General features: G+C 37.3%; 1 protein-coding gene across 3 annotated transcripts in view; it reads right to left on the bottom strand.

Moving 5' to 3' along the window:
• Window positions 1-24,302, bottom strand: part of TTLL5 (tubulin tyrosine ligase like 5) — a 292,858-nt gene that overhangs the window by 200,743 nt on the left and 67,813 nt on the right. For 2 of the 3 annotated variants that reach the window (XM_025392848.1, XM_025392850.1), the window contains exons 13-19: window positions 22,963-23,044; window positions 21,325-21,386; window positions 20,084-20,178; window positions 17,765-17,806; window positions 10,251-10,364; window positions 9,878-9,969; window positions 1,849-1,911 (exon numbers count right to left, since the gene is read on the bottom strand). In XM_025392848.1, coding sequence (XP_025248633.1) covers window positions 1,849-1,911; window positions 9,878-9,969; window positions 10,251-10,364; window positions 17,765-17,806; window positions 20,084-20,178; window positions 21,325-21,386; window positions 22,963-23,044 — 550 coding nt within the window. The remainder of the gene's footprint in view (window positions 1-1,848; window positions 1,912-9,877; window positions 9,970-10,250; window positions 10,365-17,764; window positions 17,807-20,083; window positions 20,179-21,324; window positions 21,387-22,962; window positions 23,045-24,302) is intronic. The other variant, XM_025392849.1, reaches the window with a different exon arrangement.

Raw genomic sequence — 24,302 nt, 5'->3', positions numbered from 1 at the left:
GGTCCACGTCAGTTCAGAAACAGACCTACATAATCTGTGAAGCAAACTACCTGTCTTAAGCAAACAGTTCATTACTTCTAAATATGACTGGACAGAGATCACCATACATTTGCAGATATATAAAAGTTAAAACTAGAAAGAATAAGATGAATAAATACAACTAATCCATAAGAATTAAAATAATGCAAAAAACAGAAAGGAACTTTAAACAATCTAAAATAGAGATTTGAAGAGACATTACCTCCATGAAATACTAAAACTATTCAAAAAGCAAAAATAGTTCTTGTATATTAAAAACATACTTGCCAAAATAAAAAACTAAATTAAACACCCCTATCCTGTGTGGGTAGTAAATAACGATATAGATATGAAGACCAATTTAGTTTTGGAAAACAAAATCCAAGAAATCTCCAAGAATTTAAAGCTAAGAGGCAAAACCAAAAGTATAAAAACAGTAAAGAAATATGGAGGCTATAGCCAAAATTTATCTAACAGGAATTCCACAAGGAGAGAAAAGAAAGGATAAGGGAAATACTTCCCACAGCTGAAAGACTGAAAGGCTGCACTCACTGCATAACCAAAATAATGAAAAATGACGTATCAGAACACATCCTGGTAAAGTATCTAAACTCTAAAGGTAAAAGAAACCTTGTAAAAGTTTTCATAGAGGGGAGGAAAAACCCACAGGTTTTATATATATAAAGAAATGAGATTGTGTCTTCTACATAAATCCAAAGATCTCTTTCTTTAGAACCTACATTACTTAATCGTAATTACCACAAATTTATAGAGACAAATTGCAAATCCCATGTATTTCCTGATACTAGATCATGAAATTGCAGATGGTTAAAATATGGGTATCTATTTTAAGAATCCTTCAAAAAAGGATTTTTTTTGAAACCTACATCAGAATAATATAGGTTTCTCTAAATAACTAGGGTGCCTTATTTTGATAATCAATTAACGAACTATAGTGCAATGCAGTTATGTCTCAGGGGCTAAAAGTATGTGGAACTAAGCAGTCCTGATTGCTGTGCTATTTAAATTCCAATGTCTGTTTTCCATCATTTCCTTCTATTTTCCCTTGTATTGAGATTATCAGTTGTCATTTCTTATAAAAGTTTCAGTGTATTTACTTTATGAATTATCTCCCCTCCACTTTTTCCAATCTGATAATTCTAATCTCTTCTGGTCTAGAAAAACAAATAATCATGTCTATTAAAACTGCATCTAAAGTATAATGGCACTGAGTAAAGGCCTTCCTTAAAGAAGAATAAAGTTGCCGGGCGCGGTGGCTCAAGCCTGTAATCCCAGCACTTTGGGAGGCCGAGACGGGCGGATCACGAGGTCAGGAGATCGAGACCATCCTGGCTAATACGGTGAAACCCCGTCTCTACTAAAAAATACAAAAAACTAGCCGGGCGAAGTGGCGGGTGCCTGTAGTCCCAGCTACTCGGGAGGCTGAGGCAGGAGAATGGCGTGAACCCGAGAGGAGGAGCTTGCAGTGAGCTGAGATCCGGCCACTGCACTCCAGCCTGGGTGACAGAGCGAGACTCCGTCTCAAAAAAAAAAAAAAAAAAAAAAAAGAAGAATAAAGTTTAAGGCATCTGTTAAAATTGCTCAAAGATCGTTATAGTTTAATTTTTGTCTTTTGGAAATGTTACAAAGTGCTGAGAGTTCATGATAAATTCTGGGAAAATGAGTCATTATATCATCCTTTCTACAGGACTTTTTTTTCTAGCAGAGATTTTACATAAAGACTTTTATAAGGTCTCTTTCCTTCTTTTACATGTACTTTCTTTTAATCTTGTGATCTAGTCCTAAATTTAAAGTTTAGCAAATCTCTACCTGTCCTGGAAGAGGCGTGTTGCCAGCATATAGTTCATTGAGGTCTTATGCTCGAGGTAGGACCTGAAAGGCAAAGAAAGAAACCGGTTATTTCTTAAGCTAGTTCAAGAGGAAAATGTAGAAATAAAACCATGAATCAAGCACAGAAGTAACAGGGGTACTTATATACTGTTTTTAAAGAAATATACTGTTTGTAAAGTGGCAAAGGAAAAGACTGTTGCTCAAATTTAAACTGTAAGACACTAGAACAGAAACAAATAGAATAAAAAGAATAAGGAAAAAGAGGATTTAATTTAGAAAACAGAAAGAAAAACCAGCATTTCTTGGATTAATAGATAATATGCTAAATTCAGAAAATAATACTGAAAGATAAAAGAAAAATTAACAAAAATTTATATGTAGGTCAAATGAAACTGGGAATAGGAGACGCATAAAGGGCCTGAAAATGTAGATAAGAGACTGTTTCAATCATGTTATTCCCTAACTTAAGAGCTTTCAGTGGCTCCTAGATGTCTACTGCTAAAGGCAAATACTTTCTCTTCCAAAGTTTCAAAAGTTGGATCATCTGTAACATCAATTCATTCACACTCTCTCCACACAGTTGCCTGACACAGATCCTACCGTAGAGTCAGCCAAGTCTCCCTAGAATCCTCTTGTCAGAGGCGTTTGAACTAGAGTAACTCCATCTTGAATAGGGGCTGGGTAAAATGAGGCTGAGGCCTACTGGGCTGCATTCCCAGATGGTTAGGAATTCTAAGTCACAGGATGAGACAGGAGGTCCGTACATGATACAGCTCATAAACATCTTGCTGATAAAACAGGGAGCAGTACAGAAGCCAGGTAAAACCCACCAAAACGAAGACGGCACCGAGAGGAACTCTGGTTGTCCTCACTGCTACACTCCCAGGCGCGCCAGGACAGTTTACAAATGCCATGCCAATGTCAGGAGGTTACCCTATATGGTCTAAAAGGGGGAGGCATGAATAATCCACCCCTTGTTTAGCATACAATCAAGAAATAACCATAAAAATGGGCAACCAGCAGCCCTTGGGCTGCTCTGCCTATGGAGCAGTCATTCTTTTACTCCTTTACTTTCTTAATAAACTTACTTTCACTTTACCATATGGACTCACCGGAATTCTTTCTTGTACAAGATCCAAGAACCCTCTCTTGGGGTCTGGATTGGGACCCCTTTCCAGTAACACTCTCATAGCTCCCACTGATCTTTTGCCTCTGACTGGATACCTTCTCCCCATATCTCCTCTACATCTATACAGTGGTCCTCCTTCATGTTTCAGTTACCCACAGTAAACAAAAGTCTGAAAATATTACATGGAAAATTCCTGAGGTAACTCATACATTTTAAATTATGCACTGTCCTGAGGAGTGTGATGAAATCTCATGCATTCTGCTCGTTCCCACCAGGAATGTGGATCATCCCTTTGTCTAGCGTCTCTGCACTGTAGACACTCCAGGCCCATGAATCACTTAGCAGTGCTTGTGTTCAAAGAATCCTTATTTTACTTAATAATGGCCCCAACAGACAAGAGTAGTGATGCTGGCAATCTGCATATGCCAAATAGAACTGTAAAGTACTTCTTTTTGGTGAAAAAGGTAAAAGTTCTTGACTTAAGGAAAAAGAAATCATACGCTGGAGCTGCTAAAATAAAAACAAATTTTCTATACATGATATCGTGAAGAAGACGAAAGAAATTCATGCTAGTTTTGCTGTCACACCTCAGACTGCAAAAGTGATGGCCACAGTGCATGATAAGTGCTCAGGTGGAAAAGACATTAAATTTTGGGGTGGAAGACATGAACAAGTGACAGCAGTGTGTCACGCGAGAAAGCACTGGGCCAATACAAAGACTTCAGCAAGGGATCTGAAATGAGGGACTCTAAGCCATTTACTGCAAGTAAGGGATGGGTGCACACATTCAGGAATACAGAAAGTCAACAGTAGCCTAACACCACATCACAATGTCTATGGCATTCACCTCACTTCATCTCATCTCACTGTATCATCTCACATTATCACAAAAGGAAGGGTAAGTACAGAACAATAAGATACTTGAGAGGCCACATTCACGTAATTTGTATTACAGAATATTGTTTTTTGTTTTGTTTTGTTTTGTTTTGTTTTTGAGACGGAGTCTCGCTTTGTCACCCAGGCTGGAGTGCAGTGGCACGATCTCGGCTCACTGCAAGCTCCGCCTCCCGGGTTCCCGCCATTCTCCTGCCTCGGCCTCCCGAGTAGCTGGGACTACAGGCGCCCGCCACCACGCCCGGCTAATTTTTTGTATTTTTAGTAGAGACGGGGTTTCACTGGGTTAGCCAGGATGGTCTCGATCTCCTGACCTCGTGATCCGCCGGTCTCGGCCTCCCAAAGTGCTGGGATTACAGGCTTGAGCCACCGTGCCCGGCCCAGAATATTGTTTTAATTGCTCTATTTTATTATTAGTTACTGTTAATATCTTCCTGTGCCTAATTAATAAATTTAACTTTATCATGGGTACATATATAGGAAAAAACATAGTACATATAGTTGACCCTCGAACAACAAGAGGTTTAGGGGCACTGGCCCCGCCACAGAGTCAAAAATCCACATATAACTTTTGCTTCCCAAGAAGTTAATTACTAATAGCCTACTGTTTACCAGAAGGCTTAACGATAACATAAAAAGTGGATTAACACACATTTTGCATGTTATATGTATTACATACTGTATTCTTACAATAAGTATGCTAGAGAAAATAAAATATATTAAAATCGTAAGGAGGAGGAAGAAGATCTAGTTGCTGTCTCGGGGTGGCAGAGTTCGAAGAAAATCCATGTATAATTTTACTTCAAACCCACGTTGCTTAAGGGTCAAGTGTTTGGTACCGTCCAGTTTCAGGCATCCACAGGGGCTCTTGGAAGGTATCCTCTGCTGATAATCCTCTGCTGATAAGGAGTTTTCTACTGTACTACACCTTTCAAAAAGCAGGTCAAAGGCCGGGCACGGTGGCTCAAGCCTGTAATCCCAGCACTTTGGGAGGCCGAGACAGGCGGATCACGAGGTCAGGAGATCAAGACCATCCTGGCTAACACAGTGAAACCCCGTCTCTACTAAAAATACAAAAAACTAGCCGGGCGAGGTGGCGGGCGCCTGTAGTCCCAGCTACTCGGGAGGCTGAGGCAGGAGAGTGGCGTAAACCCAGGAGGCGGAGCTTGCAGTGAGCTGAGATCCGGCCACTGCACTCCAGCCTGGGCAACAGAGCGAGACTCCGCCTCAAAAAAAAAAAAAAAAAAAAAAAAAAAGCAGGTCAAGTAGACCCTGCTGTACAAAGCCTTCCCTGATATGCCCTACCATGTCTTTACTGTATGCCTGAGGACCTGTCATAAACTGTGCATACAGAGCAAACTTTTTGTTCTAGGAAAGCTGTATGATGCAGCAGGAAAAAAGGAGGATCTAGATCAGAATATCTGACCCAAGTCTCACTGTGTGGTTAAGGACAAGTCACATTGTTTTACTGAGCCTTAGTGTCCCTCCCTGTCATTAAAATGTGAGTGAAACAATGAAGTATACAAAGGGCATTAAAATTACAAAAAGCTATACAAATATAAGCTATTCTTGTTATTAAGAACATTATTAAGAATAAAGTAATAAAGCTATTCTTATTATATGTGTAAGTAATTTTCCATAAACATACTGTTAACTGTCAACCGACAGGGATCCCACCTGATATTTATTTTATACGCCAAAGAACTAAGCATAGCGCTAGACATTTGTTGATAATATATATGTATTAATAAAATGGCACATTTGTTAGTAGATAAACATATCTCCCACATTCTATGTAAAGGCAGTTCAATTAATATGAATATTAATTGAGCCTCTTTTCTCAGAACGCACCAAGAGAGTTAGAGTAACTTACCAATGTGATTGGTAATTTAGGAAAAATAAACAGAAAATGATGTACTGAGCACCTCTCTTTTTTCTCTTGGGAGCTACTCCCCCCTTAGGAAATACATATCCTCTACTGCTCCTATAGGGTCAGTACTCTCCATACATGACTCAGACCAACCTTGCTTACAATAGGAATATAAGTCTGTCCAATTCTGAAGCTTAACAGGAAGTGCATTTGCTTGCAGACAGTTATAATCAATTCCCCCAACCTACACTTTATCAGTAAAAAATAAAGTATTTTGGTTTCCATCTATTTTAGTCCTTGTTATATTTCTCAACTGGTTCAAAACCAACCTAGTAAAGAAAGGTATCATTGTTGGACTTCCTTAAGAGACCCCAAGATTATTTGAAATTGATTCCATAGAAAAAGATACTCAAAGTAAGGTCCTATATCTTGAAATACTCAAAAGTAAAGGGTCCCCCTTTCATTAATTAAAATATATGCTTTCCAGGAAATGCAAAAATTCAAATTTTTAAAAAACCTTTTCAAAAAAAAAAAAAAATATATATATATGTATATATATAATTTTCAAGAAAACCCATGTAATATTTTTCTGTTGAATTCCTAGGTCTTCATAAAGTATAACTACATGAATAGCATATTTTAAAAGATAAAAGGATGATTTCTCTATGAACAGCTAGGTTTTCAAAACAAGCAAATTTTATAAAATGGCTTTTTCTTTTATTCTTCTAAGTTCTACCTCTGTACTTAGAACCACGAACATCCCAACTAGGTTAAAATGCAGTCACCAGAGGAAGAAAGTGTGTTGCCTATAAACAAGTACAAAGAGTCTCAACCTTATTAGCAATCATAGAAATGCAAATCAAGACCAAAATAAGATATTTTACTCCCACTAGATGGACAAAACTTAAGAAGTCCGACAGTATTGCAATTGGAGAAGATATGGATCAACAGACTCCCTCATACATTGCTGATAGTTTACACAGTCACTTTGGGAAACAATTCAGCATTACCTTTTTTCCTAAAGCATTATCTTTTAAAACAGAACATTCACATGTTTTAAGGCACTGAGCCTATACAAAAACTTCAGCAAGGGATCTGAAATGAGCAACACCAAGCCACTTACTGGTTCACATATTTTAAGGCCCAGTAATTCCACTCCTAGATACATGCCCAGCAGACACATACAAGAATATTTGTACCACAGCTGTCCTTAAGAGCAAAAGCCCAGAAATAAGTCAAATCCTCAACAACAGGAGAACAGAAAAATTAACAGCAATATAAACACACAGTAAATATAATAAAGCACTGAAAAAAATGAACTGTAAATATATGTAGCATGAACCTGAATTATAAAATGCTGAATGAAAAAAGCAAGAGTACATAGAACATGTCTTTTTTTTTTTTTTTAAGAAAAAGTTTTAAAGTGATTAAAACAAAACAATAGAATTCTGCTTCTATACATGAGAGGATAACTGTTACAGGACAAGCTCTCCTACCATAAACAGCTAGAAAAGTTTACAAGTTATTCAAAATAACTATTTTTTATTAAACAACTGGCAGCACAGGACTGTGATCTCTGACAGAGGGAAATACACGAAGTACAACTGCCCTACATTTCTGCCTAAAGGCAATTTCCAGACTAGATAGAAAGAGAGGAAATGCAAGTAGAGCATAACTGTCTCTGAAAAGAGAGAACAGAAATCAGATTTCTAGGGAGTGGCTAGACTGTTCAAAGCAATGTCCTGGAGAAGAAGTTGTGCAGAAGAAGATATCCAAAAATCATCATGAGGGACCCCTGCAATCTCCGGGTGAAAACAAATCTGCTTAGGTATAGGGTGAAAGTCCACAAGGCTGAGTAAAGTGCAACTATCAGAATAAAGAACAAATTAAGGAGAAGGTAAGGTGTAAGCTGAATAATTCCCAGAGTTCACATGAGGTTGCAAATTGAGTTTCCACCAGACAGAATGAAAAGATCTCACTGATCGTGGGGGTAATTTAACAGACACCCCAAGAGAGTCTTTAGTGGAGGAGCTAACCTGGGTCTAGACAAAAAGCTACTATAAACGAACCATAACAGTGTTTAAAAATAAACCGGAAAAAGATAAGCTGATCTACAAGTAACTTAAGTGCCTGACCAAAAAAAAAAAAAAACAAAAAACCAAAAGGGGTTAAAGAAGACAATAAAATCCAAACACTCAACAATATAACATTTGCAATGTCTAGCATTCAATTAAAAAAATTACTGTACATGTGAAGAAACAAAAATGTGACCCATAAACATGATGAAAATCAGTCAATAGAAAGAGACCCCAAAATGACAGATAACAGAAAAAGATATTTTAAAACATTTATTATAAATATTATAACATGTAAACAAAAATGTAAAGGAAATCACGAATATAACGAAAAAGAGAAAAAGGAGACACAAAAACTGATGAAAAATAAAATATCTGAAATGAAAATTTCACTTAATAGAGGATTAGGCACTGCAGACAAAATGATGAATGACCTTAGAGACACACACAAATACAAAACCATCCCAAACTAAAGAAAGAGAGAAAAAAAAGTCTGAAAAAACATGAGCACAGCCAGATTTGTGGTAAAATATAAACTAAGTCAACATGTAACCAGAGTCTCAAAAGAAGACAGGAAAGGAGAACATTAGAAAAAAATATTTGAAAAAATAAAGGCCAAAAGTCTTCCAAATTTGAATAAAACTATAAACCCATAGATGAAGAAGCTCAATGAATCCCAAGCACAAGAAACATGAAGAAAATGACACCAAGGCACATCATAATCAAACTGCTGAAAATCAGTTGTGGCCAAGCACAGTGTCTCGCACCTATAATCTCAGCACTTTGGGAGGCCAAGGCAGATGGATCACTTGAGCCCAGGAGTTCAAGACCAGCTTGGGCAACAAGGGGAGACCCCATCTCTATAAAAAGTACAAAAATGAGTCATGCACATTGGCATGCACCTGTAGTCCCAGCTACCTGGCAGGCTGAGGTGGCAGGATAGCTTGAAGTGAAGCCCAGAAAGCCGAGGTTGCAGTAAGCCAAGATTGTGCCACTGCATTCCAGTCTGGGCAACAAAGTGAGACCCTGTCTCCAAAAAAAAAAAAAAAAAAAAAAAAGAAAAGAAAAGAGGAAATCAGTTACAAAGAGATAATTCTAAAAGCAAACTGAGAAAAAAAGACATTATGCATAGAAGAACAAAGACAATAATTGCTGTATGCTTCTCATCAGAAAAATGCAAGCCTGAAAATGACAAAAAGACATTTTAAAGGTGCTGGGAATTGCACATGAATGGTCACAGCAGCTTTCTTCAAAAGAGACCATAATTGAACACAACCCAAACATTCTACAATAGATGAGTGGTATATTCTGGTATATTCAACTAATTCTGGTATATTCAAACAATGAAATAGTATATAATAATAATAAAGAATGAACTATTCTTCATAAACCAACACATATGAATATGAAAAACACTATGCTGAACAAAAGAGTCCAGATACAAAAGAGTACATACTGTATGATTCCATTTATGTGGAACTGTGGAAAAACTGTAATGACAGAAGGCAGATCATAATGTCTGAAGCCTGGGGTCATGTGGAGGATTGAATATAAAAGGGGATAAAGAGGGCTATGAGGGTGATGGAAATATTTTATATCTTCATTTTGGTGGTAGCAGTGGTTAAACTGGTGCCTACTGTTGCCAAAAATCATCTTCAAATTGTACATTTAAAATAGATGCATTTTACTGCATGTAAACTAGATCTCAATAAAACAGTATATTGCTTAGACATACATATAGATAAAACAATTTTTTTTTCAAATCAAGGTAATGATAAACACAAAGTTTAAGACAGTGTCGGACCCTGGGATAGGAAGCTAGTTAGGAGGGAGGCAGGGAAGTAAAAGGGAGAAATAATACATAGGTATATTAAATTACTGTCAATAATCTAGTTCTTGGGTTGGGTAATATTAATAATATTATAAATAAACAAAATAAGAAAAGCATCATCGGGGGGAGCAATGATGACAGTGTATCACAATTAATCTAATTCTATAGACCTCAGGTAAAGAATAAAAAAAAAAAGGTAGTCACCTCACCCATATATTTCCCATGTCTCAGACGTAGGAAATATGCGAATAAATCCACCTCTCCGATCATTCTCCTCCTTCACCCTCCGTAAAACTTTGATCTAGATGAAAAATAAGATAAAATGAGTACCTATTTTGACAACTGGAGTCCATGTGGCTATAGGACAAAGGAAGATACTTATGACTCAAGAATGTGAAAGCAGCATGAAGGGAGAAATTAATTCCATTTAAAATGTTCTTCCCTAAGAAAACATTTCTCCCATCTTGAATCTTTCTCTTTTCAATGTAAGACATGAGTTTGTCATGAATATTATGAATCACTCACTACTTTTTGCTAAAACCTGTGTTACCCCACAAAAGCCTAAAATGAACTTATCTTTACCTCCTCCATTGACAGACCAAGCACAGAACCACCCAACTTCCCTGGCCCTTTCTCCCGGGCTGAGCCCACGAGGTTTTTCATTTCCGCATCACTGGCAGAGAGTGGACGGGAACGCTAAGGAGAAGAAAATGAAAATAGTAAAAAAAAATTTTTAAGCTTTTATTATTCCTCATTATCCTGTTCATTCCCTCAACCTCATTATCTTTCCTAAGATATATAAGCTCAAATTCACAGAACACTTCCTGTAATTAATATCAGCCTGGAACCCCGGAAAACAGATGAAAGCTAATAAACTCAAAGGCAAGAGGAGAAAACAGAATAGTAAAAGAACACTATGGGTTGAGACAGTAAAGAGAAGAAAGAAAGAATAAGGTCTATGTGACTTTCTAAGCTAGTATTTAACCCAAACCTTGGTTTTAGAGTACATCCAATACTTCAAGGATATGGAGGTATCTCAATACTCAATAAAATCTCAATAGAAAAATAAATAAAATAAATAAATAAATACATAAATAAAATAAAAATCTCAATAGAAAAATAAATGTGATTTATTTCAGTGAGTATACTCTTTTCAGCACAGGAGATGAAGAATTAAGAAAACTGAGACATAAGACACAAAACCAAGGAACAATCTATTATATCTAAAATGAAAAAGTTGGGCTGTGAAATGTTTTACAATTTGTGGGGGAAATATTGAGATGAGAGTCATCAGTGACACAGAAAAGAGCTATGGCCAAAAGGCTATCACTGTGGTTGCTGGACTTCAAGAGGTCTGGAATAAGGGTGACTACCCTGGGTACTCCAAGAAGGCAGCCAAATGGGCCCTGTTCATCACTGATCCCAGAAGAGGATCTCAGCTATTTTAGCTTCTACATGATGATGAGGGAGGTCATCTGAAAACACAAGTTTTAAGTGATTTTGATTTTATGCGAGTGGAGAAATAGGAAGGTAAAAAAGGAAGTCAGCATAAAAGCATGATAATACACTATTATTGAAATAGATGACGTGACAGACAAAAATAAGACAAATCTGCCAAGTAGAAAGAGTAAGAAAGAATTCGCCCACTATGGGTGCAAATTGTCCTCCTGATTCTTAGAAGTAACTTCAACCAGAGAGCAGCAGCCCCATTGTCACCAGGTATTATTTGTCTTTCTCTATTTGTAGAATATCTAATCAAAGGCATTTTGGTAACTAACTTTTGGCCTTTTTAGCAACACCCGTTGTTATGGACTGAATGTTGGTTTCTCTCAAAAATTCTCATGTTGAAGTCCTAACCTCCAATGTGATAGCATTTGGAGACGGGGCTTTTGGAAGGTAATTAAAGTCAGATGAAGTCGTGAGAGTGGGGCCCTGGTGTAATGGGATTAGTGTCCTTATGAGATGGTGGCCAGGCGCGGTGGCTCATGCCTGTAACCCCAGTAATTTGGGAGGCCAAGGTGGGCGGATCATGAGGCCAGGAGATCAAGACCATCCTAGCTAACATGCTGAAACCCCGCCTCTACCAAAAATACAAAAAATTAGCTGGGCATGGTGGCAGGTGGCTGTAGTCCCAGCTACTCGGGAGGCTGAGGCAGGAGAATGGTGTGAACCCAGGAGGCGGAGCGTGCAGTCAGCTGAGATCACGCGACTGCACTCCAGCCTGGGCAACTCCAGCCAGTGTATGTACAAAGAAGAGGCCATGTGAGCATACAACAAAATAGAGACCTACAAGCTAATAGAAAAAAGCCTTAGAATGAAGCCTACCTTGCCCCACCTTGATCTTGGATTTCTCAGCCTTCAGACTGTGAGAAATAAATTTCTGTTGTTTAAGCCACCCAGTCTATGGTATTTTGTTATGGCAGCCTGAGCAGACTAATATATTCATGTACACGAATAACCAACCATGGATGGTTTTATCTTTGGACACAAGAGAGACCAACTAACCAATCTCCAAAGCTACCATGGGAGTTATAAAAGCTAACTTTTCTGATCGGCAACTACATGATGGATATCTATATCAAGAAAACCATGAAATCAACAGATGTAAGCAACATGTGAAGTGCAGGGGCTTTTACTGTGGTATCTTCAACATCCAGAACAATATACTGTACTTGGCATGAAGTCAATCAAGAAATATTGGTTGAACAAACAAATAAGTGAAAGTGCTGACATCAATCACGGCTAGAAGTAAACTTTGCAGAAGGATTTCGGGAAATATTTTTACTTACTCAATCTCTGGGAATACATTAAACAGTAGATGTTAAAATGAGAGGGTTTATAGGGGAAAGTTGAAAGATTTAGGAAGGAAACAAATATAAATAATATAACCACTGTTTATAAATCTTTGAAAAGTGTGAATGCTTATTTAATGTATAATTTGGAAAAGCCAAATATATTAAATGGATAGTTTAAGGACTTTTCTCGTGACCACACACGAGATTTATTGTTTGCCAAAAAATACTTATCTAGTTCACACATGACAGCCTCTCCGATCATAAAGCCACTGGCAAAGCCTAGTGCTGTGGCTCACACCTGTAATCCCAGCACTTTGGGAGGCCAAGACGGGTGGATCACCTGAGTTCAGGAGTTCGAGACCAATCATGGCCAACATGGTGAAACCTCATCTCTACTCAAAATACAAAATTAGCTGGGCGTGGTGGCACATGCCTGTGGTCTCAACTACGTAAGAGGCTGAGGCAAGAGAATCGCTTGGACCCTGGAGGCGGAGGTTGCAGTGAGCCAAGACTGCCCCATTGCACTCCAGCCTGGGTGACAAAAGCAAAACTCTGTCTCAAAAAACAAACAAACAAAAAAAAACACAAAACAATAAAGCCACTGGCAGTTGTCCTCTAAAGTTAAGTAGCTTTCTTACATGACACTATCTAAGGGCCTCAAATCTCAAATTACGTAAAGAGAGTGTAAGAAATAAGCATTCATGTAAATGATATGATAAAAATAGGTATTTTTATTAAGCATTTAAGAACAGAAAGAATGTTACTTAGAAGGTTAATAAACTGAAAGCTATATCAAAGTTTAATTAAAAGTATTTAAAGAAAAAGTTATTAACTATTAAACAGATTAAGAAATGCCTGGCTGTATTTAAAAGAACAGGGTTCGAATCACTATTGAATAACACCTAATGAGAACCTCCAATTCCTGGATATTGTTTTTAATGGTTTTTTAATATTCCTGGCTTCTAGAAATTGAGATAATGATGTGGCAACCTTCTCCTACTAACCTAATGTGGTTTCTCTAACCAATGAATTAGCACCCCAAAACTCTTAAAACTTCTCTGCCAATCACTTTCAAAGAGTTGTCTCCCATATACATTCACAACCACTCCTTTGTTACAGCCTACAATTCCAGGTCTAGCTACTGCGTACATATTTGTGAACTGTTTGGGGTCGGGTAGAGGCACGTAGGAATTCAGGTCTGTGCTTCTAGTTGGGGTATTTAAGCACTCTGAGAAAGGTGCATAATTCTGTGACCTGAATTATAGACACAGATGAAAGAAAAGGCAGAGAAAGAGAGAAGAGAAGAAGAAAGGATAAGGTGGACAGAAAAAAAGAAAATAAACGCTTATGAGTGTTGAGGAGACATACTTGGAGATTAAAAACAAAGCAAAGGTAAAAAAAAAAAAAAAGGAATCAGACTGATTTGAAAGGCCATCAAGACTATCAAAAACAAGGCAAAACAGTCCAAATGCAAGTCTTTCTGCAGTTTTGCCTTTGGGCATATCAACTACATTCTCTGAGTGGTAGATATAATAAATCCACACATTTCCATGAGTTGACTGAATGTACTAAGGAAATAAGGGTCCTCTGAACTTAGAGAGGAGAACCATTGCCTCTGGCTAAAAGATACATGATTTAGATATCCAGTGCTCAGATAAATTATAAACTGTCAAATTACTGTCAAGTTAAGAATTCTGCCATGCAACATGCACCAAAGATAAATTTATCAATACTACAACTTACGATTCAGAAATCTTCCCAGAGAAGAAATCTTACATATCTAACCGTCATTGCTAAGGAACAACTGGCTGAAAATGTGAAATTACTGAGACAAGGAACCACCAGTCTCCACTCAATCAAAGAAGTAAGAAACAGATGTTGAATCAGAAAATGACTCTCAGCCTAAAAAAAGCTGGCAAGTACCAGTGATGAGAAGAACTTAACAAAATGTGGAATGGGGAAAAATGGCAAGATATCCTAAGAATATATCATAATTGAGGGGCAAAAATAAAATTTGCTTGACAGAGAACAGATGCAAAGAATAAAAATCTCCCAATGCAGTTTTACAAAGTTTGGAATTCTTCATTAAAAGCAAAGGAACTAGAAATAGCTCAATTTATATGTGATCCATTTTACCATCTAAAAAACAAAACGTAAAATCAAATTTAAAAGCAAAATGAATGCTATCAAATGAAAGAAAACAAATGGAAAAGACCACATTATCAATAAATCTGAGTGGAAATGGACCCAAAAAAATGGTTTCTGAGAGAAGGTTTAAACATATTGATAATCAGGGTATACTTCGAAACTGGCGGGTGGAAGGGAGAAAGTAAGTAGGCTTGTGTAACAGTAAAAAATAAAATAAAATAAAAAGAGATATGCAACATCTAGAAATTTGGAATAAATGTAAGCCAGCAGATCTGAGAGACATGCATTGTGTTATTAAGGAAATCGGCTTTAAAAACAAACAAACAAAACTTACCAAAACCACTTATAATTATGTCTGAAAAATTGTGAAGAACTGAGGAGGCACCAGATTAGAAAAAAACCAAATGAGGTACTAATTTTCAAAAATGTAAGAAATTTGCTCCTGGTGGTTGCTGCCTGGTAAATCTAACTTGAATCCCCAGTAAAATAATGGAACAAATATTAAAAGCAAAAAATCCCTAATAATTTAGAGGATTATGGGCTTATGAAGAATGGTATGGAGAATGCTTTACTTTAAAACATGCTTTAAATGTTTGATTTTTAGGACAAGATTTTTAAAAGGGGAACTATAGCAATATATTAAATGTCTTTGGATTTTAGAGAAGCATTTGAGAAAATTTCATACAATTTTTATTCTAAATTATATTTCCAGTTGGGGGTTAGTGCCAGAATATAACACATCAACAAAAACTGAAAACAGTGTAACTGTAAGATAAATAGCAGTGAATCAAACAAAAGAGCATTTGTGGATGATGGCAAATGTGAAAAACATGACTACAAACAGGTGAATATCAAAATAACAAGAGATCGTGACAATGGGAAAATCAAGACTCAAAAGTGTGAAGGGGAGTAAATCTTCTTAGTATAAACTACATGTCTAGCACTTATCCTGAATATTTTACCTCTATTTTATCATTTCTTTCTCACCAGAACTTCATGTATATATTATTATCCCCACATAACAGATGTGGGAATTGAGCCTCGGAGAGGTAAGAGAACTTGCCCAAAGGTCTAATTGCTAGTTTTTGGCAGAGCTAAAATTTGAATCCAGGTCTATCTGACTGTAAAAGTCCATATTCTTTCCACAGTACCATGCAATACAATTTCTGGTGAGTGGAAAATTTGAACCATGGACATTAAAGAGAAAGGAGAAATATAGAGATAATGGTTTAAAAAGGAAAAGGCAGAAAAAGGGCAAAAACTAAGAGAATTCACAATCTGACAGCAACAGAAAAAGAAAGCTTGGTACAGTCAAAAACAGAGTCAAAAAAGTCAGAACAGAGACTTTTATTTTTTACTTAACTCCCATGAAAATACCTGTGAAGTTAAGAGTGCTTCGTTAACAGAAAGACAATGACAAAATAGAACATTGCAAAGAACAATAAAAGTCAAAGAATTCAACTTGTATAAAGCTGGCTGACTAAAGCCAAAAAGGCTTGATGTCGTGTAAGCAAGTGTTCAAATACATCACTATTAAAGAGAGGTCTTGCTCTCCAACAAGCCTATTACAACCTATGGGAATTCAAGCAATGCAACTAGATGTAATGGAATTAAAATTGATAATGAGAAATTAAGATTAGAATTACATATCAAAGGCTGGGCATGGTGGCTCATGTCTGCAATCCCAGCACTTTGGGAGGGCCGAGGCGGGCAAATCGCTTGAGCTCAGGAGTTCCAGACCAACTTGGGTAACCATTCGAAACCCTCATCTCTATCAAAAATACAAAAAATTAGCCAGGTGTGGTGGTGTGCACCTATAGTCCTAGCTACTCAGGAGGCTGAGGTGGGAGGATCACCTGAGCCCAGGAAGTCCAGGCTGTAGTGAGCTGTGACCGCGTCACTGCACTCCAGCCTGGGTGATGGAGTGACACCCTGTCTCACATAAACAAGTAAAAATAAATTAGAATTACATATCAAAAACACTTCTTTAGAGCCAAATGCCACAGGCTATGAAAGAGTACTCCTTTCCTAACGTACTCCTTTCAGTACATTAGTTCCAGGTATATTTAGAATATAATCTCTTTGGAGTCAACAGCCTTATTTTGTTGTTTTTTGCCATGGGAGCAGCTAGCATACTTAGGTATTTACTAAATATAAAATACTACATATTATAAAGTTTTGAATTCTACCAACTAAGCACCAAAACTCATACTACAGAACAACATTAATCAGTTACTAAATATTAGACAAAGCATCCAGTAAGTTATTTTTCATTTCTTGGATTCACATAAACCATATAAATCACTTTATCAGAAACAGTAGCTAAGAAAGTTACAAGTCAAGCATTCAAGCTTACCAGAAATTGCATCAGAGAGTACAAATGCCAAAATAAATATATTGGAGCTTTTTGCTAAACAATAGTTGCAGTGACATATTTATATATGAGAATATCTATATCCCTCATACTAAAACATCAAATAGCAGGCACAGGACCCCCACTGCTAGCCTATTACTTCAAAAAGAATTTTTAAAATCTGTGCAGAAGAAAGCAATGGTTAATCTCAAACACTGCTAACAAAAACAGAAAGAAAGCAAATGCTGATCATTCAGAAAGAAAGATGTTTGTATTTCAAAGGTAGCATCTGAGACACTATTGTGGCAGAGCTTCTAAGATTTATAAACCGCAAATCACTACATATTTGAAATGTCACCTGTTAAGGAACGCAAATACAACCCAACACCCAATGTGAAAACATTTCCAGTATTAAGCTATAGATAACAGTATGTTTCGTAAAATGTCTGAAAAAAAAAAAATGAAGTTCATTTGTGAACTGGAAATTTTCCTTCCTGGAATATTTTGGTCAAAGTGATAGATACGCCTTTAAGCACCTGTTCATCATTTAAATTCAACAGCCTCCATCTCGGTATAATCACTATCAGGAAAAGAGGATCCCTAAGTTCCTGTATCCTCTACTCTTATATTCTATAACCAAAAAGACTTCTATGCATTTATTTTCATTTATTTTGTTAATAAACTGCACAAAAAAATAGGTACATAAAAATATGTACCATGAAAAACTAAAGCTAAAAAACTTTTCATTTGGAGAATGAAAATAAAATTTGAATGAAGTTTCCAAAAGATCTAGAACTTACCTGCTTGGCCTTTGATGACTGAAACTGTGCAGATACTGGACGCTATAAAACACAGAAAAATGGAATAAACCCTTATCTTCTCCTAATATGCCTACATTTTCCATCTCATAGATCTATGATATAAAAAAGGAAAAAATAATCTCCGAGCAGAAACTAAAAGCAAGAGCCCTACACTTTGTAGTTGGAAGGTTAGAACATTTATTATCTTTCACACTGCTTTCTCCTATGCCATATATATTCCAGCTTCAACTTCTAACCACTGAGGGCACAATCCTACTGCCAGATACTGAAGATCCTGAAGTCAACTAGTCCACCTGACAAACTGGTTTCACACAGTACACATAACTAATCTACAGTTCCTTTAGGCTTTATATAAGTGTCCTGTAGGCTGCTTATGGATGAAATCATGCCATTACCTACCAGTTGGCAAAACAAACATTGAATAGATGTTCTTGAGTTTGCAAAGAGTTGCCAATAAAGCTGACAGGCAAACTAAGAAAAGGGATCAATTCATCCAAGATTGGCAATACACTACCTCTAGAAGTGAAACCTGGCAGAAACTATGTTAAAGCTGCACAGAAATGTTCATGATCCTTTACACATAATCCTGTGGTTCCTGCCACAGATACTGCAGGAAACAATTTGCAAAGGAATGTGACTGCCTAAATTAAGTTTTCCTAGTATACCTAGGTTAATCCTCTACTTTTCCTTATTAAAAATTAAAGAAAACCTTTTGATCTGTGATGATGCACTGATCAAGTACAACCCTGGTAAGTGATTTTATATCTAATCCAAGATAATAGCCTTTAAAATACAGTACACTCTGTTCCACATCCCAACATTAATTAGGGAATAATTCTACAGCATGGGGTCATAGATAGGCAAAGACTGAATCTAGCTCAAAGACATGTTATGCTTGGCCTGCAAAGTATTGTTTCTAATGAAGTGGCTGCCAATATTTAAAAGTAAGATTTCTGATTTCTCTTGACAATAGGAAGATCTCATAACACCTGGCCCACACTTATGCATGACAGTAATTAGCTAGAGCACATCAGTAAAACAGCCACACCTTTCAGATGAGGTATGCCCGCTCCAGTTTACCTCAGTCATATCACTCTTAGCTGTTTTACACCTGCCTCTATTTACTCATTTATATTACCTGCCTGCAGGCCCTCTAGGCACTTGAGTTTGAAAACCCTGTTCTAATAAAAAATTATCTGAATAAATAATAGCATATGAGTTTGGCAAACAGAAAATAGCACTACTCCAAATGAGACTAGCTAGCAAAAGGAACAAGAGGAGGAATGGGAGTGGAAGAAGGGAGGAAAAAAGTGAGGAGTAAAGGGTTAAGGTGGATTTGGGGCAGAGATAAAAGGAGAGGAGAAGAAAAAGAAAGAGAAAATGGGGAGTAGGAAGAAAAAGCTGCTTATGCCTTCAAAGAGTCTACAATCTGGCAGGAGAGTACAGAACAATTTAAAAGCAACAAATCAATGAATGCAAAACAATGTAGTATAGAAGAGGTAAATAAATGTTAAAATGAAAAGTAAAGGTCATGATGGATTTAATAAGAAAAGACTTCCAAAATGTCTGAGCAGGCAAAGCAATCAAACCAGAGGGGAATAGAAGAGCAAAGTGGATTTTTTTTTAAATAAGAAGAAATGTTAAAGGCCAAGAAACAAAAGTGGGAAATTAGCAGGGTCAAAACAGGCAGGGACTGACGAGATGATGGAATGAGTAAATGGAAGGATTAGCTGATTGGTTTAACTGGAACAAAAATGCAGAGTACACAAAGAATGAAGCAATGCTTGATTAATGATATTTTAGACAAGTATAAGTTTCTTTGGGCTTTTACCTCACTTAGCCTCAATCAATAACTCATGATCATGGAGGGTCCTTTGAGGAGAATTACTTGTAGAGAAGATACTATTTCAAGAAAGCATCTTCTTTACAAAGCTAGTCCGAAGACCAGAAAGAACGCAGTAATGACTAAGAATTAATAGGCTCCTTCTCTGTGCCTTGTTTCTGAGCATATCAATCTGAGGTGGAAGAAAGGGTGATTTTTAAAAACAGAAAGGAAGATAATGAAAAAAGAAGCCAAGAGAAAAGACAAAACAAAAAACAGGGAGTAAGTTTGTTGGAAAATGTTGAAAGCATAAGCTATTAGTCACAGCTGAATATAACTGCCTCCTGTCTAGAGTGATCCCCAAATTCTCCTGCTCTAAGTGACCTCATACCCACAGTGCTTCCGTTCCCTCAGTTACATCAGCTGCCACTTCCCAGTAAGCCTCCTTCAGGCTCCCTGCTGCAAAATTGGCTTACCTGAGGTTTCTGGAAAGGGTTTCGCCTGGACGACTCAAAGGTGGGATAAATTGGCCGGGTTGATGCCCGCTGGGCAGGATCTTGGCACACAAATCCTGAATGGGGAATGGGCAACATTAAAACCTGCCATTTTCTAAGAAATTAGCAGGTCTGGCTGCACCTTTTCTTTAGATATACAAACTCAGTTTCACTGTCATAAATATCAGAGATCTATCCTCAGGAGGATAATGCACAATTCTCCCACATGCACTCTGCTTCAACTCTGAACCACCATAACTAGAGACAAGAAAAGGGAGATATGCAGATGAATGAACCTTGCTGGTTGGGTAGCTGAAATGTGATTCTGAGTGAGAAAGAGATGCAGATTTTTGATGAACCTAAGAATAACTGCAAATCACCATTTTGAAACACACAGTTGTTAATAAAAGCAAGTTACTTTAAAGTGGCTACCTGGATGATGACTGGAAAATAAAGTTATTTTTATGAAAGCAAGTGAACAGCCTTGTCCTGTTACATGATCTACTTCTGGAACTGCAGAAGGTGGTCTACTGGCAACTTTCAAAATGGGCTTTGTAGATTATCTATGGCTTTGGAAATTGGACTTCAGCTAATTTCACTTACTTCCTAAAAAGAAGCAGATTCTCATCCAGGGAAAATAGAGTAGCTAAGTTTTATAGCATTTGTGGGTACATCAGGTACTAGTTTATCTCAAATTTATTTTATTATATCTTTTTATAATACCTAAAAAAAACCCAACAAGCCCACAAAATACCCACCTGACTGCCCATCTCCACTTCAAAGTTTTGGCTTATCTACTTAAAATGAGATTTCTTCTTTGGGCTGCTTTGGTTATAACTACTACAGAAGGGATCACATAGAGACCAGTAGAGACTGTCTAGCAGAAATATAGCGCCAGTCTCCTTTGTAACAAGGCTTCTTCAGTGGGTTTTACTTTCCCAGCTTGGAGAGAAATACACCTTCTCCAGATCTTTGCTAATTCTCTTCCTCAGCTCCTAATTCCTGTGCCCCAAGTCTCAGCCTTAGTTGTGGTTCAGCCTCAGGACAGGATGGAGCCAAAGGGCATAGAAACATAAAAACATTTCCCTGAAAATATAATTTTTTAAGACAAACCATTCAGCATGGCTTAGGAATTGCCAGTTGGCAAAACCTACGGAGTCTGACAAAATGGACACTCTAGTTAATTTTTATGTGAGTCCAGTTCAGAAAATACTACTACTCACCTACAACAGTGAACATATCTGAAATCATACTGGCTTTAATCTTTAGGTCCAGAGGTGCATCACTAACAGAACAGAGAAAGAAAAGAGCAATTGATAAGTGTGTAGGTTAACAGAATAGCCGCCCTCTAATGGGTCCCAATATAGCAAAGTTTCCAAATGTCAATGAAGAGCAACATATAAAGCCCATAAAATCCATGGGTTGGGGTGGGGGAAAAATTCTGGGCAAAAATATGAGAAATGAAATCCTGGTGTTAAATTTGTCCTCTCTAATGCAAACGCAGCACCATCCATTGATTCTCTAACATGCAACTTTCTTTATACCAGAAGGTCTTGTGCAATTCAAATTTTGCGCAAGTCAAGATTATACTGCTTCATTAAAACTGTGGATTTCAGAGGTTCAGATTTTCAGTATGCTCTTTTATGAGTGTGCCCACCACCATTCAAATTACTTTTTGCTGCTGCAACAGTCAAGTCACATTCACATGCAAGAGAAGCAACTCTAGCCACATTGGTACTTTTTAAAGTCTTTATTGTCTGCTCTAAAACAATCTTCTTAGGCTTGCAGGCTTGCATATAGGGCAAAAAAAAAAAAATACAAGTTATACCAAAATCTCACCAGATGGGGGGAAACCCACATGAAAACAAAAACAACAGTGACCAAACGCAAGAGGCCTCCCTGTGGCGGTGATGGCCACAGTGGCTTCAGTGCTGAGGTGTTCTTCCACGAACCAAACTGCTCTGGCTGCTACTCAGTGCCTCATTCTGGGGATTTCTAACTTCTAACGGATAGTATAATATACTTTACTGGACAACCTGCAAAAGGCTGACTTGACGAAAGCTGCGTAACATCTGAAGCATCTGTAATATCTAGCTCTACACCTTACTACGGAAGTTAAGCCAAACTCTCACTCTAAAAGTAGTCAATCTGTCTTTATTTGATTCCTTGGCATTTTGCCAATATCTCTCATCCTTAAAAACACAGCAGCTGGGTGGTCTTTGGCATAAATCTCTAGAGTTCTCTGTTTAGAGAAGTGTACAGCGAACAGAAATTCTGGCTGTAGCTGCAAATATAATAAGAATCTTCCCTGGTATTGAAAAATACGTTTATTTTCTTCTTGTAAACAACAGGTTAGTAAAAAAAAATTTTTTTAAGTTGTCTTGAAGTTTTTGACTTTAAACTTGGATGACTTTAAACATGGGACAGGGTAAAAGGACCACATATTATCCACATGGCCCTAGATCCAGGTTTATACCTTTATAGTATATGTGGATTTGAACCTGTAAAACTTTTGGTAATGAAGGAAATATAATATCTTATGTATTTCTTGACCCTTAATAGAAGACTTACTGTTTAAAAAAATACAGGGATAAAACTGAATGCAAGAATCATCCCTTAGAAACCTAATAAACAGGAATCATATAATTGTAAATTGACTAGGAAGACAGAGATTCATGGTTGTCATATGCACTTTGATATTATGCCATAAACCAGTTAATTTAAGAACGTCTGGTTATCTCTATCTAATAACTAGGAAAAAAACAGTCTTCTAGTGCCAAAAGAAATGATCCAAAAAAAAAAAAAGTGCTTTAAGTACTACTTGAAGATTTGTCCTTTTCTAGTTGATGGAACTGACTTACCAGGCCAAAGAAGGAGAGAGATTCACTTCCAACAACCATGGCTTCAGAGTAGCATCTATGAGCACGTCAAAGCCATAGAGTTCTAGAAATACAACACAACACAATATACAAGATCATTTTCCATGCCACAACCACACAAAGATCTAGAAGACTCAATCTCATAACTCCCAGGCCTAGAAACTCACTAAGTATAAGTAGTGAGTAGAAGTAGAAGCAGAGAATCTTTCAAGAATCTCTCAAGTTCAAGAGAAATTAATCAAGCTCTAGGAATAAGAAAACAATGCTATAAAATTCCACTGTTTTTATCATGCACTATCTATTGATGTTCCTAAATCCTACACAGAAAGCAACCTGACTCTAGAATAGTTAACAAGCAGGATTCTGCTGTGCTTATGGGCACAAAGAAAGGGTGGGTAGGGAGGAATGAAACAAGCACAACCAATACCAACGCTGCTTTAGGCCTGCTCTGAATTTCCCGCCCCCCAGCCCCTCTCTGCCAAGTTTGAAAACAGAAACTTCTCCTGAAGGCATTTCTCTAGAATCCTTCCATCACATTTTCTTAAACCAAGATATGGCTTTTGCAACCTAGGTCAGGAAGACATCTAAATGTATTTATTCTTTCCCCTCTCCTACAGTTTCAATTTCCCTTTGAAGACAGAAAATAAAACACACTGGCCCAACATGAACCGAAGGACAGACAAGAAAAGAGAAAGCCAGTGGTGGCAGAGCACAGGTGCGACAAGATATCTTGCACCACTGATATTATTTAAGAAGGGTGGGAGCCAGAGATCAAGTTTTTGGATTCTGTATTGATTCTCTTTCTTTACCTTCCCAACTGTTGCAAAGAGAAAGCAAGACCCAGAAGCAAGTTTTCTTTCCACAATGCCTGGTTTCATTTAACAAGTTCAGGGATGAGAGGTTAACTTTGGAACCCTTCATATTATTAGTGAGACTTTCTCTACAAAAATAACAGTACAGTCCTTTGTGTGTCTGTGTGTATGTGTATGTATATGTGTATATTTTTATATATATATATAACATCACTCCTAAACATCCCATCCTGTGACCCTCAAAAACGCTGCTTATATTTTTTCTCTAGAAGTAAACACTACCACACTACCTTCCTTTCTGTTTGATCAGAGGTCACAGACCTGAGCTCACACCCACAGAACACAACCAGGTATTTTCCAGAAATTAATTCTGATACAAATTTCCTTGCTTCAAGAAGGATTTTTAAATTTATCAATACTCTCAGAAAACAAAAAAATAGACTCTAAAAAGATGGCTCCCAAAACTGTCTTCTAGAACACAGGAAGTCTGAAGTTACATGATGTATTAAG

The sequence above is a fragment of the Theropithecus gelada genome, chromosome 7b, assembly GCF_003255815.1.
Source record: "Theropithecus gelada isolate Dixy chromosome 7b, Tgel_1.0, whole genome shotgun sequence".
Classification (NCBI taxonomy): Eukaryota; Metazoa; Chordata; class Mammalia; order Primates; family Cercopithecidae; genus Theropithecus; species Theropithecus gelada.
Note: the sequence above shows the minus strand (reverse complement) of the source record. Positions and strands in the feature narration are given on the sequence as shown.